Genomic DNA, 19,835 nt, shown 5'->3' with positions numbered 1-19,835 from the left:
TACCATTTATTTATAAATCTTAATGTTTTTATGGTTTGAGTTTGATCAAAATAAAAATAAATTTTTTTTTTGATTTCTTCCCTAGTAGTGAACCTGACGCTTCATCACTGATGGCAACTAGGTACTTCCTACTTAGATTAAGGATAACAAACTTTATCACAAATCAGATATATCTTCAGTATTTTCTGCTTCTATATTTTTAGAAAATTGATTGCATGATCGCCGTTTTCCTTAGGATTATCTTTTCTAACGTCAGATAAACTTCCTTTATATTCACTAAATGTTGTTAGTTATTATTTGAATCTTTCTTATCCAACTATAACATACTTTTATTTGATACTGAGTATGAAATTCTCATATATATATGGTTTTTTTAGCCTTGAAATTACATTTTAACAAACTGTATTCTACGCAGGTGCTAAAGAAATATATTTTATTCATAAACATCGAAAATTATTATATTTTATGTTCATATTGAACCAAAAAGATTTTTTCAAATATGATAGCCTCAAAGTTTAATTTTAATAAAATTGTTTCATTATTTGTCATCCATGATATTCATGTAACCTTGTGAAAATCTGCTAACTGACACCAAACATGATATTTTCATTTTTGTCACGTTAACCACAATAGCATATGGAATGGAAATGAAAACGAGGCATTCATGTAAAAAAAGGTAAACATGATTAATATCATTATGCAATGACCAGTGACGAACCATACTAGATTCCCTTTATTTTTCATACAATGACAAAAATTTATAAAAAAAAATATATAATTAAAGAATCATGGATATAAACATAGGCCAAATTGTGGGAAGTGTTCCTCTCACTTAGCAAAATTTACAATTTTACTATCATACTAGATTGCATATATAAACTTAAAAAAAAGATTAATTCATATTACTTTTGATATTGTTTTTGAATGAAATTTTTATGTTTTAAACCTAGAAAATCGTTATACTTTAAAAACACTTTTTTAGTTGGAAATATTTTTATCTATCTCTATCATCTTTAAAATAAGTAATTTCAGGCACAATATCATGGATTTTAATTTTATTTTCTATTTCAAATAATATACTAAAACCTTTATTAGAAGAAGAATTTTTTTTTCTTAAAAAATATATACTAAAACCTTTATTATATGAAGAGAATTTTTTTCTTAAAAAATATATATGGGTAGAAGCAGGTGTGTTACCAATTTGGCTCTTCTTAAATATCATTTTAAGCTAACAAAAATTTTCCCTATAGACACTCCTACCCCACTCCACAAAAAATGTATAAAATCTAATTATAAAGAAAAATTAGTAAAAGTTAATAACTTTTTAAAATAACAACTATAAATCAAAAATTTTATATAAAAAGTAATTTTATAAAAAAAGTGAAAACCTAAAATTATTTTTATAAAAATCTAATATAACCAAAGGCCTATAATAGTAGACCCAAAGTATCGAGTAAAATTTATAAGGAAAAATTTTACTTAATAGTGCTTTCCCACCCATTACCAAAATCCTAGATACACCTATGGGTGGAAATAAAATTCACAAATTGTTTTTGACAATCTGATGACTTTTTTTATTTAGAATGTTTATAGAAACAGTTTCAGACATTAATGATTTTAATTCATTTTGCTTAGATATTGATTTAACCCATCGAAGCTTCAAAGAATGTGAAATAGTAGCTAAAAAGGCTGAGTCTCCTTTGCAATCAAACTCTAAAATATCAGAAAATTAATCTTCTATATCAGATAATTATAGCTGTAAAATAGATGAACAGAGGCAAAGGAAAGATTTTTCTGGTTCTATTGAAATTTATTTAGTACAAAATAATACTGGGTCCAGCTCTCATTAACAACAATCCTTTCTTTCTCCCCTTTAAATTTTTCTAAAGCAATTGTTATGAGGATAAATTTTTTGAGAATATTTTTTCAAACAATTAGCATAATTTAGACTTACATGGAATTCCATGTTGTAACACAAGGCACAGATAATATATTCCAAAATATTGTTTATTATTTTAACTGATTTTAATATATGAACCATTCCACAGTTTTCCACATATATTAATTGTTGATTTATAAATTCTTAATAAACTTGTATTTTTATTGTTTAAAATACTTTTCGCATCACTTATCATAATTAAACTTGTGTGGCAAGAAAACACCATAGAACATGGTAATTTTTGACTATTTACTTTGATGATTCAGTAAAATTTTTTTAAAAAATGATTGTGATATAATAGAAAAATGTTTTCTCTAAATAAGATTAGGGAGAAAAGCTAATATTTAAATATATCTCCATATGTTTTAGAAAATTACTAGAAATGATTTGATGGCAGAGTAGAAAGCAGCACTGTGGTTTTATCATTTTTATCTGTTATTTGGAAATAATTTTGACCAAATATTGGCAATCTAAATTTTTATTTTAGTGAATGTGATATCAATTAGAAGATCAATTATTGGAGTTATCATCAGAATTTAAGGTAAAAGTTACAGATTCAGAATTGCTCATTTATATTTTGCCAAAAATAAAATAAGAATGAATAATTGCAATTAAGCTTTTTCATAAAAAATTTGACAAATTATTTGAATAATTTTTTTTATTTGAAATTTAATCATTTTTCATTTCTATTTATAACATCAATCTGGCATTGATGTGTGATTATCATAACAGGGTGTTACATTAACTTCCCTTTTCTTAGAACTAATTTGTTGTAAAAAAATTGCATGTCATAAAGAAGAAACAATAAGAAAAACTGTTTTAAAAATTGGCTTGGAATTATAAATTACTCTATTGCATACATCATATTTGAATACACAACACATACCATAAAAAAAGGTATAAATTTTAATATAAATTTTTTTACAGTTTAATATACATGATGTATAATAGATACAATTATATTTTATTTATTTCTATAGTTAATTTTGTCAAAAATGAAAGACAGCTATCAATATAAAAATCCTAAAATACATAGTTTAAAACTTTCGAATAGCTGCATTTTTACAATTTTATAAATTATATCATTTTTCTTGTACAAATTTTTAAGTAACAGGAAGTTAAAAATCCTATTAAATAAAGGTAAAGGAAATGTTTTTATTTATTAATAGTGCTTAAAATTTAAATAATTTTAAGCCATGTGTACCCAGACACATAATGCCCACAAATGCAATATGAATTTGGGCTTTTTTGATTATTTTTTTTATATTATCATATGTTCTTTATTTGCTCTCTATAGTCAAAATATATTGTATTCCAGAATATAGTTCTGATTCTAACCTTAGTGGTTCATTAGATGAGGAAATTATTGATTCAAGATCAGCAGATGTAGAATCTAGCGGAAATGCGGTATTTCAACTATTGGTACCACTACATTCCAATTTTAAATTGTATTTTGATAATTGGTTCGAACTTCAAGTATTAGTATCCCAAAATGGAGTATTGCTACAGCGAGAGCTAATAGAATTTATGCCTTCCAACTGAAAATGAATTCTAAAAGATGGAGCGTGTATTCACATAAGATCACGTAAATGGTATCACCGTATAATATTCCATACACTTGATATGATGCTCATAGATCTTGGTTAATGTATAGGCGAGATTTTGTATTTAAAGGTACCGGTAAAAGAACAGATGCCATAACATTTAAAATTTCAATAGCAGCAGTAAATGTAGCAAAAATATAAACTCTAGCGTAAAAAAACGAATATCAATTTACACCAAATATAAAGAAAAATCGCAAAGGGTCGACAAGTCTTATTACGCAAAAGAAATAAGACAGGATTTAATAGCACATTGGCCAAAATATAGTAAAAAGGCACGATGCAAACCCTGGGTATAAATTGGTTACGAAAGTGATTTGTACCAAATATGGTTTTTCGTTATGTTTTACTATAAAAAACGATTGCTTTAAATTATTTCATGAAAATTAATATAAATTTGTTTTTATTATTTATCAAATAATAAAATTATATTTCTTTATTTTGTAATGGGTTTGAAATTGAAAAAGTGTATTTAAATACACACTGAAATTTTTTTTACGGTTAAAAATTTTTTTTTAGTTTATTAAGGGCCCTTTAAAGACAAAAATAAGTTTTTTAAAAAAATTATATCATTTATTGATATGTCGCGCAATAGAGGGTTAAATTAATATATATTACAATTTCGTTAATAACTGATCACATGTTCTTTATCACTGCAAAATAAAAATCAAATATTGTATAATATTTAAAAAAAAACAATTATTCCTTTAATTCAAATTGAATATACGTTTTTTAAAATTTAAAAATCCAATTACTGAAAATGTAATCCAGCATGCTTAGAATACTTATCTTATGAATATCCGACAATTTTGCCGTGAGTCATTTATAATTTGTTTATATAAAAAATCTATAGAAAAACGAATATAAATTATAACAAGTTTAAAAGTTTATGACAAAATCGTTTAAAATTTATAGGGTAGGTATTTCAAACAATATGCAATACATTTCCAGTTAAAATCAAAAATTTTAAATAAAAAAAGCGCGCTCAAAAATGATTTATAGTTGAAAAAATAACACATTGCTAGAAAAATATAAATGCCGATTTGTGAAATTTCAAAATCATGCAAATTTATCTTGCCAATGGTTCAAACAACCACAAGTGTATGGCAAGAATTTCTATGTTAAAAAGAATAAAAACTTATTGTAGAAATAGAAACAAAAATTAAAATCCAATGGTTAATTAATAATTGGGTATTTAATTTAAAAAAACAAAGTTTTCATATTGTATGATCACTTGTTATAAATAATATAAATATTTTTATTTTATATAATTTGGACTAATTAAATGGTTTTTTTAATTCAACTAACTGTTTATTATGATAAATTATTATTTTCATTATTAGTTTTATTTTTCTATAATATTTCTATAATGTAAGATTTTTATTAGGAAGGCTTATAGTTATGAAGAAGATATGGATATGATTAATTATATAAACACACATAATAAATTTATATTTATTAGTGGTAATGAAATGTGGGAAGAAATGCAAATTAAAAAAGTATTTTTATATTAGATTAAATTATTTTGATGAGTTTTAGATTACTTGCCATTCTGCAGCTTCAATGAGAACCCATTTCTTGAAAATTATATTAAAAAATATTGACAAATATTCATTATCTGATGGTGAAAAAAACAGATTTTTATCTATCTTGCCTTTTAATATAAAAGACTCACAACCACTCAGTAATATTTGTTTATCATATCCCTATTTACCATATAATTTTCTTGTAAAGAAAGACCCACAAGCCCTAAACCCGGTCTTAATTATAACCAACCTGGAGTGGGCTTAAATTTTAAAAAATCTTATGGGAGGGGGGAGTGAAATTAATTAAAATTTTATCAATTAATTAGAAAATTCTTGAGAATCGTGTAATGGAACATTCATTTACTGCTCATATTTTTAATTTTCATTTAAAACATTTTTCTAAATATAGCTAAAATTATTATATAGGGTAAATTATTTAAAAAAAACAAACAATTAAAATGAAATAACAATATGTTTTTTTATTTTTGCACAACCCTCAAAAAATAAATGACTCAAATATATAATATATAACAAAACAGATTTAAAAAATACATACGGTAATTTTTTTGCATTTACAATTTTTATATAACTTAATTTTTTTTATAAAATAGAGTTTAATATTTTTTTCGTTTAATATACGACAAATTTTATCTAGTAATACAAATTCATTTACATTAAATCCTGATCCTGTTTTATCTAATTCAAATTCAATACCTAATATTATAAATAATTTCCATATGATCAATTCTTCATCTGTAAGTGGTGATTCTATATGAATGCACTAATTAATATTTTACCGAGTGATGCAGTTATTGTTATGGACAATGCATCCATCCATAAAAGCCACCTCATTGATTGTTTTAGAGCGTGAATAGAATATTTGCCACCCTATTCGCCGCAACTAAACCCGATAGAAAATTTTTTTGGAGTGTTAAAAAACAAATATAGGTCGATCAATTTCCGACCAAATACTCGAAACGAAATAATTAATAATGTAACATCAATTCTTAATGAATTTACTATTCCTTTTGATTTTTCAAATTATTATAATAAAATGCATCAATTTTTGGAGATTGGTTATCGAGGACAACCAATGAATTAAGGTAAATTTATAAAAATATAATTTATATTGAAATATATTTTAAAGGAATTTAGAAAAAGGAGAATATATATATAAAGAAAAAACGAAAATTAAAATATCCAATTTTTAATGTATTTTTTAAATCTGTTTTGTTATATATTATATATTTGATTGTCATTTATTTTTTGAGGGTTGTGCAAAAATAAAAAAACATATTGTTATTTTATTTTAATTGTTTGTTTTTTTAAAATAATTTACCCTATAAAATAACAACGAAATTTTGAAAAGTCCGGGCCAGGTCATAAAATTATCAACATTTAGTCTTGAAATTAAAAATGCCCACCCCCATAGATATTTTTAAAAAAAAAGAATTTACCCAGAGGTTCCTGAAATAAAAAAATGTCATTACACACATCGACCCATGGCCAAAAAATATTGTTTTAGTTCCTGCATATTCTTTCTTTGTTTGGAAAGAAAGTTTAAAAAAAATCAGGGTAATGTGAAATATTTCATTTTCACATCATGTTATCGCTGAATATTATCGTTATCTGTTTTTTTTCTTTGCAAAGGGTTAGGCTTTGTTTTTGCTGCCTGAGCTCTCCAAAGTTTTCTATCAAATACATCTGATATGTTTAAAGTTAATTAAATAACTTATTTTTTAGAACCTTAGCTTCCAGATCTCCAATGACTAGTCTATCTATCAGCTCGCTTGGTTCAGCATTAGTTCTAGATAACCAGAGTACAAAATTTCCTACGTTAGCCTTGACTTATTTTTTTTGTTACTTTATTAATAATTACGTTAAATAATAGAGGGCTAGAACCTTGTTGTAAACCTACATTCATCGAAGCTCTGTGTCTCATCTACTGGAGATAGTAAATATTTGTATTAATGTATTTGGTATTAGAACACAAATTAAATTTTGTTATTAGGGAAAACACATTATTTATATTATCTATTTATTTGACTTTTTTATTATAAATTAATGTGTATAAGTTAAAAAAATATTTTATGATAAAAATTAATATTTATATATTTTGATAATCTAATTATAAAATGACCTTCCCTTGGGTATGATGATGATTATAATTTTATATTTAATAGTATGGCTATATAAAGACAATGGTTTTACTAACCACTCGTTGATACCACCATTTTCACGAAGAACCTATACTAATTCTCCCTGTATCCTATTTTATAACTTTTTTTCGTTTTCATTGATTTTCTATATTTTCTAAATAAATTTTTACGCGATTTATCTGTAGAATTTTTCTACTTTGACTTCAACCTCACTACCTTAGCTTACTTAAAAACACTAGCGCGTCTTTCATTCAATACACAAATTCTTCAATCTATCTTTTAGATTTCATAATGATTTTAAATGCTTTATTTGTGCATTTAAGTCAATATATAATTGGTTTGGTCTCTTGGATCCTTAGATTTGACTCATATTTCATAGAATTTTCCCCCTTATAGTAAAGTTGCTATTGACCTGACCCACTACCATTTTTGCAAGTGCCTTGAATACACTTTAGCCATTCTGCAAGTTGTTTTTGTGCGATCTTAAAGAGTATTTCATATATTTAATCAATTATCTGCAATTGTTGAGTTTGATTTTATGTTTCTTATACATTTCCTGTCTTAGGATCTCAACAGCACCAGAATCAACTACACTTGCTACCTCTCCTGATATATACGTTATGAAATGTTCTTCTCTTTTCTTAACATCGTGTCGCATAGTATGAATTTTTCGAACCTCATAATTCCAATAAACTTTCCCGGGCTACCTTAGTTTGTGTATAATTCTTACCTTACATGACAGATTAAATCCTCTCGTCTAAATGCAAATTCATTTGTTAAACATTAATTTTAAAAATATCACGCTATTATTCGTTAAAAAATAGGCGACTCCTACCAGCCATTACTTATCAAAAAATGACGCGTTATTTAGCTATCGTTTTAAAAAGTAACTAGTCTTATAAATTTTTTTTACAAATAAATTTGTTTTATTGTTTGTTTATTATGTATATAATGTATATTGAAATCAACATTAATAAATATTTAAATAGTTATTGATTATAAATAAATTTATATAAAAAAATGGCTAAAATTATTATAATAAAAATATGTAATGGTAATATTTATTTTGCTACATTTTAATAATTATATATTATCATCCCCAAGTCTGAACCAGCTATCACCAATGTATTAAATATCAACTAGTTAACCTGATCAATTAAACTATTTAATTTATATAACAATTTATTTTAACGAAATATAAAAAGAATATCTTTTTAAAACAAACAAAAAAACAACGAATTTTTTATAGATTTTCTCGACTTTTATATAACATCACATTTGCATACTAAATAATTTTATAAATTAAATTCATCAAAATAATATATTCAAATTTTTTCTTTCTCCTTCACATCCAAATCCCTTCCCTTAAATACCTTCATCTAGGAAACATGATTCATCTCCATTTGATTCAACAATCTTGGAACCTCATTCTATATCATCATTGTCTCATTATTGACGGTCATGATTTGATTCATATTTCATCAGATGATCACCCCCACAAGCCCAATATTGTCTTGGTCTAGGCTGACCATAAGGAAACATTCTTGCCGTTCGGTCGTACCTTTGTGGTGTCTCCCTTCTCATATCATTTGACATTTCTCCATATAGTCTAGTCACTTCTTCCTTTGCTAAACTTTACCAGTTCCTTGAGATTATTGATCCATCTATTGGACATATTTCTATACGAATGATATAATTTCCCACTCGAGTTATAAGTAGATATCTAAAAAAAATTACTATTGCATATAAAGTTAACCCTTCCCTCCGTTTATTCTTCTGTCTTAGAGTCATTCGTTCCGTTTTTCCAAAAAACATCAAACTCTATGGTTTTGCTTTCATCTCAACATTTCTCTTTTTTTAATAACATCAAACTTTGCTTTCATCCCTAAATTTCGTTTTTCAATATCATCAAATTTTGCTTTCATCCCAAAATTTGTCTTTCCAAAAAAAACTTCTAATTCTTGTTTAAATTACTCTCTATTCTCGGTCGCATCTGTTTCACATGTCACGGCCATGTACCTCGCTGGCCTTCAATTTCTACAATTTCTTCCTATATTTTTCCTTAATACACCCTTCCCCCATTTAATAGGCCTATCAAACAACAATACCCTAACAAGCCTTCCTATTGAAAATTTCTCAATATTTATTTACTCTCTCGGTATTATCTTTTACTTTAGAAAATCTAATTCAGATCTCTTTTTTCTTCCTAAAAATATTTCAGATGGAGATCTTCCTTTAGACGTCTTAGTATTGTTGTATGCTAACAATGATAACCACCATTTTCCTTCTCCATATTTTATTTAACCACTTAACTATCGCTATCATGCGTTCAGCTTGCTCATTGCTCCTTGGGCAATGTGGGGGTGGAAATAAATGCTGAATCTTTCATCTATTATGAAATTTACCAAATGCTTTACCTTATAAAGCTGGACCTCCATCTGATACTCAAGTTTTCATTAATCCATATACCTACAAATTCTTTAGTCTTATCCCAAAGCTACTTTTGTGGATAAACCTTGTTGTAATTGTTAAACCAAAAAGATATTCAAATCTACTCAAGAAAAAAGAATTAAATTTCGAATGCAAATGATTTAAAGAAAGATGAATAAAAAAGAATGATTATTCAAATTAAAGAAAGTTCAAGATTTTTTTCAGTTTGTTTGTAAAACATTATGTAAATGAATATTATAGAAAAGTATATATATATTCGAGGATATTTGTATAGGGAGAGATCATGATTTTACGAACTTAATTATAATTTTTAATTTTAATTTTTGATTATTTTAATTTTTTTAAATTTAGTTTGATTATATTTTTAACTTATTATTTAATAAAGATTTAGTATCATTTTAGTTCTAACTTTTCTGATTTGACGAATATTATAGAAAAATATATATAATCGAGGATATTAGTCTGATTTAGTATCATTTTAGTTCTAACGAGGATATTAGTCTGATTTAGTATCATTTTATTCTAACCTTTCTTATAGACCGATGATATTTTGATTATTAATTTAATAAAAGAATTTACAGACGATATTTTGATTATTATTTTGGATTTGATCGAAGTTGAATAAAGATTCCATAGATATTCAGTCTCTCCCACTAGCCTCAGCAATATAAATATCAATCCCATATTGGTACAAACCTTAAACATGCCGACAATCTATCCATGCATCTACCAAGATACGGCTTGCGATCCGTGTATAATAAAAAGCTCCTTCCATTCAGAAATTCTTTACACTTTGTTAATCCAAACTTAACTGCTAAAGCTTCCTTTTTGATTGTTGATTAATTTCTTTCAGTGCTATTAAACCGTTTGGATAAAAATAAGATAGGTTTCTCAACATTATCAATCGTTTGCAACAAGACTCCTCCTATACCTTCGATGCATCCACTACTAGTATAATATCTAAATCTTCGATAAAACAATTTAGAATAGGTTTATCTACCATCTTTATTTTAAGTATTTCAAAATTTGCATCTTATTCTTTTTCCCATTCAAATCTTATATGATTCTTTAACAACTTGTACAACAATGTAGCTACCAAAGTTGTTAAAGTAGCGCGCTACTGTATTACGCTATCTTTTTTGGTAGCGATAGCTAATAGCAGGCTACTTTTTCTCCAATTATTAATTTTTTTAGCGCGCTACTTAGCTACTTTTTAAAAATATAATGAATGTAACTATAAACATGGAAATTTAAATATAATATCATAATTAATTATAATTTTTATCATTATTTAATTTTGAAATTGAAATTTATATTTTCAATTTGTATTATAAACCTAAATCATCTGGTGTAAATTATTCAAAATTTCATCGCAAATGGATATCCAAATCGATGTAAATGAGTCAGACAATTTTGATATTAATGAAATGGAAGGTACCCTGGATGAAAATTTTCGTGAAAACAATAATACAAATAATTCGTTTCTAAAATTTGAAAAATATTTTTAAATTAATGTAAAAACTAAAAGTGGCTACAAATTTATTTGTTTAAAATGTAAAAAAATATATCCTCAATTTTTTAAAATTTTATTTTGATAATATTGATATTGGTATAATTTAAAAAAAGAGATAAAACACTAAAATATTAAAACAACTACAAAAATGTAAAATCACTAAAAATATATATTAATAGTATCGAAAGCTCTAAAAATAGCTTAATTTAATAATGAAAATGTACTTAAAAAACAAGTATAATTGTGTTTAAAAATTATAGTAGCTATAACTTCAAATAACACCTAAAGGTAATTGCCATTTTTAAATTATAATAGTATTTATTTTATAAGAATGTTCATGCCAACAATTTTAAAGAAATATAAAAACATCGTTATATACATCGAAAAAGACCAATTCAATTAAAGCTAAATTGATTAATAATATTGCACATGCCAATATTTCTCAGATACTGACTGATAAAGTCATTGTCGATTTTATAATTGATACAGCTCAGCCAATGTCCTTGGTTGATAATCCATCATTTATCATGATGATTAAAACTTTTATGTCACCACACCAGATACTATGATTAAGATAGCAGATAACTTTTAAGTGATGAAAGATGCTCTAATAGCAGAGTTGTCAGAGATATCCTATATATGTACCTTGGTAGATATTTGGACACATAGCAGAAGGTAAAAATTTATTTATATTTATAAATTGATCTGATATTAATATTTTTAGAGCTTATTTGCGAATCACAAGCCATTGGCTAGGCCCTAAGACTTTAAAAAGAAGATCTGTAGCATTAATCCTCAAAAGGATAATAGAATGCCAGACATACGTTGTACTTGTAAATAAAATTTATGATTCATCCCAATTTTAAACTAAACTGACCATATATCAATTCCGATGATGCTAAAGATTAACGTGATAGGCTCATGGTTACGCTGAATAGTCTCATACCAAACAAAGATGAACTAGTTACAACCACAAAAACGACATCCACTGATAATTTTTTTGAAATAAAGGATACTAATATAATAGAAAATCTCATAGAAGCGTTTTTTAAATCTGAAAATACAAATGAGTATTTTTGATAAATTTTCTTATATTAAAAATAAGTCTATAAAATTAAATGCCGCCTTGTTATCAAGTGCTAGTGTTGAGAGATTATTTAGTTAAGCAAAACTTATACTTTCTGATCGTCGCTCTAAACTTGGGGATGATAGTATGGAAATAATTTTATTATTAATGCAAAAAAATAAATAAAAAATGAATATTACCATATACCATAAATAATTATTTTTATTACATAAATTATTGTATTTACATAAATATTGTATTTACATAAATTATTGTATTTACATAAATTATTGTATTTACATAAATTATTTTATAATCAAAACTAACTATATTTAAATTTTATAAATGTTGATTTGTATATATTATATACCAGAGACCTGCAGAGGTACCATTTGCACGGCCTGGCCCGGATTAAAAAATTTTCGGCCCGGCCCAAGTTTAAATTTATGCCCGGCCCGGATATTTAAAAAAAAATTTTTAGACCCGGCTCGGAATTTTTTAAAATTATATTCGACCTGGTATACAAAAAATTCATTTATCATATTTTCGGCGAGTATTATCATTTAATAAGGAAGCATATTAGCTAATATTGTTAAACGGCTCGTTCTGAGCCGATTTTTAAAAATGGCGAATTCAATATTTTCGCCAGAAAAATATTGACTAAGACTCGAAATTTCGATACTATATGTATAGACCTTTGCTCCTTCTATGAGCAAAATTTTCAGGCTTGCATAATATTTTTCTGGATAAAAAACTGAGTTAGCCGTTTTTAAAAATCGGCTCAAAACTAGCCGTTTAACAACACTACTACATATTTTATTTTATTTTATTCTTAACAGATATTTAGTATATTACAAATTGATACTATAAAAAATTTGTGTAAAAAATATTTTGAGAATATATACTATATTAATTGTATTTATAAAAAAAATAAAACTGATATTTTAATTAATAAAAAATTTAACATATATTATATATTATATAATAATGTATTCAATCCTTTGCGTATTTATTCCATGACAGGAACTATAATTATTTTAGGTAATAGATACTATGAGTGTTAGCTAGTGTTAACTTTCACCAAACATTATATAATCATTATAACCATATCTAATTGACGAATAATAATTCATGTTGTATAAATTTTTTTAAAAAATACAGCCCGGCCCAGGTTTTTGAAAAAAAAAATTTCAGGCCCGGCCCGGGTACATTTTAAAATACGGGCCGGGCTTAGGGCCGGGCCTGCAGGTCCCTGTTATATGCTATACAACATTATAAGCAAATTATTTTTACAAAAAAGTAACTAATAGTGCGCTACTTTTTTTTGATGGGTAGCTAGTGCGCTACCTTTTTTGACTAATAGCGATAGAGCGCGCTACTTTTAAAGGTAGGGTTTATTAACACTGGTAGCTATCTCCGCAAAATTTGGTTTTTTAGCTTCTAAAAAAGTTTGTAATTCCGTCTTATTACTCGGTGCTCTCATGCTCATAATCTTATTATGTTCTTTGAAATGGGATAAGTTTTAGTTCCATTTATTACATATCTTAAGCGTTACTTTCTTTACTCTAAAAACACTTTTTCTCTGAGACCATTTTCTAAAATTATATCTAATACTTTAATTAATCTCATATGCTCTTTATCTATTCTACCTGATATCAAAACGTAATCTAAATAATACATGATTCCACTTAATCCTTGGAACATAGCCGCCATGGTTCTTTGAAATATTGGGGCTGATACTTTTAGCCTAAAAGGCAATCTACAGAATGCGAACAAACCTCTATGCGTCATAATCGTTAATATCTTACTTGCTTTCTCATTTACCTTAATTTATAAGTAGGCATTAGAAAAATCTATTTTCGAAAAAATTGTTGCTTCCTTTAAATTAGCCAGTAATTGCTCTATTCTAGGTAATGTATATTTCACAATCATTATCCAAGGGTTTACAGATACCCTATAATCTATGCATAGTCTTAAACTGTTATCCTGTTTTCTTATAGGGACCAATTGTGTCGCCCATACACTATGAACTATTGGTTTTATTATTCCTTCTTTTAGCCAAATGTCTAGTTTTTTATCTATTTCATCGGCAGTCAAATTATAATAGCCTAACAATTTATCACATGCTACTTTGAAACTATTGTTAAAGGATTTATGGAAACCAGGTTTTTCATTTTTTAGATGTTCAAGAATTAAAATATAATAAGGTATAACCAAATTATAAGTAGGATAATTCTCCCCACATACCATATTTGTAGTTTCATATAAAGGCAATAGGATAGCTTTAATTTTTATAAGATCCTCCCATTCTTCCTATATGTTAAAAATTTAGGGGAGGGTGTAGGGTACTACATATATTTTTTAATAAATTTAATTTTTTAGGGGAATTACGAATCATTCTAATAATGTTTCTTAGTTTTAGAATTGAAGGATCTAAAATTTTTAAAATTTCTTTGGATATTAAATTAATTACAGGGGCAAAGCATCGTATGGCCCTATTTTTATTAATGGATATTTTAAAGAAAATGTTTTATTATTAGTTGCATTATCTAAAGTTATATAAAAAATTTTATTCTCTAAATTATAATTTTTAATTATTTTAACAAAGGCTTTAAATATATTTTCACCTGAATGTGTTTCATTTATTGGACTGACATCCAATATCATCAATAAAATGGTCTGTTACCCCTAAAAGAGGAACCTATGTTGGGCTAGTCCAAATGTCAGATGAAAAATTAATCTGACTTTTATTTTTAGATATTATTTCCTTTAACAACTGTTCTTTTTTTCTGCAAATGTATTATACATGTGCAATTTAAGAGTATTGGAGCATATTGATTTAACAGAACAATCAAGATCACTTATAAAATTTTTAAAATCATTTGAATTAGTAATTTTAAAAGGTATACTATTATTTAAATATTTAATAAATTTTCCTTAAAATTAATTTTTTTTGAAAAATTTGGTGTAGACTTTAAAAAAATGTCAATTTTATTTTACCAAGGTGTGAATAAAACCTATTATAATGATCAATAAGAGGAGATGTTGTTTTACCTTTACATTTTATAATACTCTTGCAATGATTGCGAGCAGACTTTTTACCGTCTTTAGGATTTGATATTGATCCCATATGATTGCTCTCTTTTGCGAGGAAATTTTCTCATCTTCAACATCAAGCATAATTTCATCAGAAGCATTCTCCTCTAACATAATTAGGCTAGCTAACAATAATTATTGTAGAGATGTAATATATTTTTATATACCTCTGGTTTGTGTAATTTTTAATATAATTTATTATGAGATTCAAAAAATAAACTTTACGTGATATTCAAAAAATGTGGCAAATAAAATTTAAAATTTTCACTTCAGAAATTTATAAATTTGTGCTAGAATTTTCATAAACACAAACACATCACCTGTCAGATTGGCAGGTCAACAAATAGAAATAAACAAATGTTAGATTTATTAAACAATTTATTAAATATTACGAATAATTCGCTCTATTCGAATCGAATAATTGAATATTCGTATTCAGATAAAGCAAATAATTTATTATTCATATTCGTAATTATTCGAATCGAATATTCGAATTATTTTTGAATAGGCCTACTCTTAATTCATTATTTTCTTCTATGTTACTTCTATATTTAATCAAAATTTCTGGTGTTCAATTTCTCAATTTATCGAGAACTAAATCATGTTTAATTTCTAAACAAGGTGTAACTCAGGCTTATCATTTTCACTTAATATTATTTCCCCACTTACATTGTTCTCACGGACAGTTTCAAACAAAGACCATCAATTATAATCTGGACCTATGTTCTTAATGTCTTTCCAACCTAAGATAGGCTCTATCTTTTATGTTGTAATCCATAACGTTATCTCCTTATATTTATATCTAACAATTTTATCACATAAAAACCTAAAATCTCTACAATACTGCCGTCTAATTGTCTAGCTCTCATTCTTCTTACTATGAAATTTTCTTCTGGAAAAATTTATAAAATCTTTAACACTCATTTAACTGATTTCGGCTCCTATATCTAATAAAAAGAATATTTCAATTTTTCCTATTCTTATCTTAATCCTCGGGCATTTACTTCTTTTTATTATCTTTTCTAATTCAATTTTACACACATTTTCTGTTTCAATTTCTCTTTCTTTAATTTTTCCATTTTTAAAAATATCTTTATTTTCTTATTTTAAATCAATTATATCTGTTTCATTTATACCTAAATTACTATTATAATTTTAAAAATCAGACATTATTAATTTTATTATTTATAGCATTATTCTTATTCTCATTTTGTCATATATTACATTTCTCTTGTGAATGCCCCTTGTCCTCAATTTGAGCATCTCAAACGATTGTAAAAAAACCCCTCTACAATTCGTATCTACGTGACCATTACGTCCATATTTCGCGCACTTAAAATGCTTAGCTCGCATTGTCACGACATGTGTACATTTATTACAGCTAAAACAAATAATCGATCTGTAATTATCTCTGTCTTCTATTTTCTAACTTTATATTATTTCTTCCTATTGTTATTCCCAATAACATATATAATACCTAGACTGACGATTCATTCATTAAAAGTGTACATTAATGCAAATCAGCTGGAGACGCCATCTTGGTTACATTAATCATTATTAAAATTTTAAACGAGAGCCTAATTTATTCCTATATCTGTTGCAAACTTTATTAAAGAATTATCGGATCATCGAGATAATAAGGAAGCAAGTTATCAATTTTATAGTAGTTTTTAACATGAGAATAATTACTCTATGTGTTACCAAAATGGCGGGTCCAGCTGATTTGCTTTTAACGACACTTAAAAATGCATTTTAATGAATGAATCGTCAGTCTAGGTATTATATATGTCATTGGTTATTCCTAATACAAAACTTAAAATTATCAAAGAAAGTAATATTATCCATATGTTATCTAGTAATATACTCCACATATTTATTTGCGTAATATACATTATAATGTGCTCAACAAAAATCTAATTAAAAATAGTTTAAATACCAAAATTGATTAAATATAAAAAAAATAATAAACTAACATTAATATATATATAATATATATATAACATATATAAATTGTTGTTTTTCTCTTTAATTATCCTTTATTAGACTGAAAAATAAAGGTGTAATATCAATTAATTCGGCACCAGTGCTTTAAATATCAACTAGTTAACCAGATCAATGGAACTATTTAATTTAATTTATATAACAATTTATTTTAACGAAATACAAAAAGAATATCAATAAACAAACAAAAAAAACATTGATTTTTTATAAATTTTCTCGACTTTTATATAACATAACATTTGCATACTAAATAATTTTATAAAAATCGTTTATTCAATTAAATTCATCAAAATAACATATTCAAAATTTTTCTTTATCCTTCACTTCCAACAACTAAGTATAAATTTTGCCTTACTAAATAATCTCTCAGCAACTAGCACTTGAGGATAATAGAGTATTTAATTTTATAAATAAAATTTTAATATAAAATAAATCAAAATTATCTTTTGAGTATTTTATGATTGAAAGATGGCATTTAAGAGATTTTTATTAGTTATCCTTTATTTCCATTTTTTTAGAAGTCGTTTTTAAGTTCCTAACTAATGCATTTATGTTCTCAGAACCCAACTCTATACAGTAATGAGAATGTATTAGCTAGCTGTATTATTCATCCCAAATTTAAGCTAAACTAGCCATATCAAGTTAATAGGATCTAAAGATCAAACTAATAGATTCTTGATAAAGGAATAATCTTATAATGCCAAGCAATGCATATATTCTAATTGAAAATCCATTAAATGTCATTTTTCATAAAATACTAAAAGAACATTTTGATAATTTATCCTATATTAGAAATTTATTTACAAAATTAAAGTCTCCATTATCCTAAAGTGCTAGTGCTGAGCGATTACTTAATTAAGCAAAACTTATACTTAGTCTAGAATTGGAGATGATAATATAGAAATGATTTTATTTTTAAATCGTAAGAAAATAAATAAAAGTGGATATTACCATTACATAACTATTTTTATTACTTTAATTTTAGACAATTTTTTATATAAATTCTTTTACTATATTCAATTTTTTTTAAAAATAATTGTTGATTTTTATATATACAATTACATTATAAATAAAAAATGATACAAATTTATTTGTAAACTTTTTTTTAGAAAAGTAGCTAATAGCGCTTTATTATAAGTAATGGGTTACGGTAGCGCGCTACTTTTAAAAGTAGGGTTTAGCAGCATAATTTTTCCGCTGCGTTGAGACAGGATTTTGGGTGAGTCATTGCTGAATATAATAAATTAAATGCGAAGCATTTAAATAGAGCATAAAATAAATATTTTGAATTTGAGATATATTTCCTAGAATTTATAAAATATTTGGGTCAGGGATCCGGTCTAGGCCTTAAAAAAAATTCACCAGACTTTGAATTGGCTCTGAAAAAAATTGATTTTGCAGGATTCTAATATGCATAACATACTATTCCTTGTTTTATATTACACTCCTTCATGTTCATCAAGACCATATAGTATGCGTAATATTATTAGAAGTCATTTTGCTTATGCAGCATTGATATTTATTTTTGAATATTTAGAAGAAATTTATTTAATATCATGTAAAAATTATTATTGGTATATTATATAGTAACATTTAGTGGTGTAATACAAAATCTTACTTGGATTATTTTAAAGTAATCTTTTTCATAACCATGTTTACACTTAATAAATAATATACCGTGCACTTTAAAATTATTCTAAATATACAAAAATAATTGCCGCATAAGTACAATAATTTTTTTATAACAATGATTATGCAGACTTATATTGATTCAAGTCTTAATGGATGTGAAAGAAGAATACATTATGAAAAAAGGAATAGTATATTAGCATTTATATCACATCATTATAATGGTAAATATGTTTTAAAAACTTTACTATTTTAGACAAATTAGGTAACACGTTAAATGTTAAATGTAGAGAAAGCATTTATATCCAATCACCCCCATCAAAATCAGAGATTTCGAATAAAAAATTTGAGACAAAAAATGGTCATAATATTGGTGAAAAAAGGTATTTAAATTTACAAATAATTGATCTTAACTCTTTTTTATATAAATTAAGCTAAAAAATATATATAAAATATACATGATTTATTTGTTAAATTATATATATATACACACACACATTTATTTACACAGGCACAATACTACTCAGATCACGAGCTTAGGCGAAATGATACCTTTAACTATATGTCACACTCCACCATTATCTTTACCCTTACTCAATTGTTCAAGTAAAATAATAATATTCTATTTTATTTACTTTTCTATCATTTAATTTCAGATGAATATGATTTACGGAAACTAACGCCTACCGTTAATTATAATGATATCATGGATAATGAAAATAATGATGACCCTGATATTCCATCCTCCTCAAAATCCCCCTCTTACATAGTCTCGAATGACCATCCTCACGAGAATAATTATAATAAGCATTATCGGCATATTGATATATGTTCTGATAGTAAATTTTATTCAG

At 25.7% G+C, this 19,835-nt stretch overlaps 1 protein-coding gene across 2 annotated transcripts in view; it reads left to right on the top strand.

Annotated features, from left to right (window-relative positions):
• The first annotated feature begins 573 nt into the window (after nt 1-573).
• LOC135932012 (uncharacterized) overlaps nt 574-19,835 on the top strand; it is a 38,087-nt gene continuing 18,825 nt past the window's right edge. For both annotated transcript variants that reach the window (XM_065469347.1, XM_065469346.1), the window contains exons 1-6: nt 574-676; nt 4,928-5,039; nt 5,080-5,224; nt 19,238-19,364; nt 19,493-19,587; nt 19,638-19,835. In XM_065469347.1, coding sequence (XP_065325419.1) covers nt 642-676; nt 4,928-5,039; nt 5,080-5,224; nt 19,238-19,364; nt 19,493-19,587; nt 19,638-19,835 — 712 coding nt within the window. In that variant the 5' untranslated portion in view covers nt 574-641. The remainder of the gene's footprint in view (nt 677-4,927; nt 5,040-5,079; nt 5,225-19,237; nt 19,365-19,492; nt 19,588-19,637) is intronic.

This window comes from Gordionus sp. m RMFG-2023, chromosome 1, assembly GCF_954871325.1.
Source record: "Gordionus sp. m RMFG-2023 chromosome 1, tfGorSpeb1-WG-v2, whole genome shotgun sequence".
NCBI classification, from domain to species: Eukaryota; Metazoa; Nematomorpha; class Gordioida; order Chordodea; family Parachordodidae; genus Gordionus; species Gordionus sp. m RMFG-2023.
This window is presented reverse-complemented; position numbering and strand designations above follow the sequence as displayed.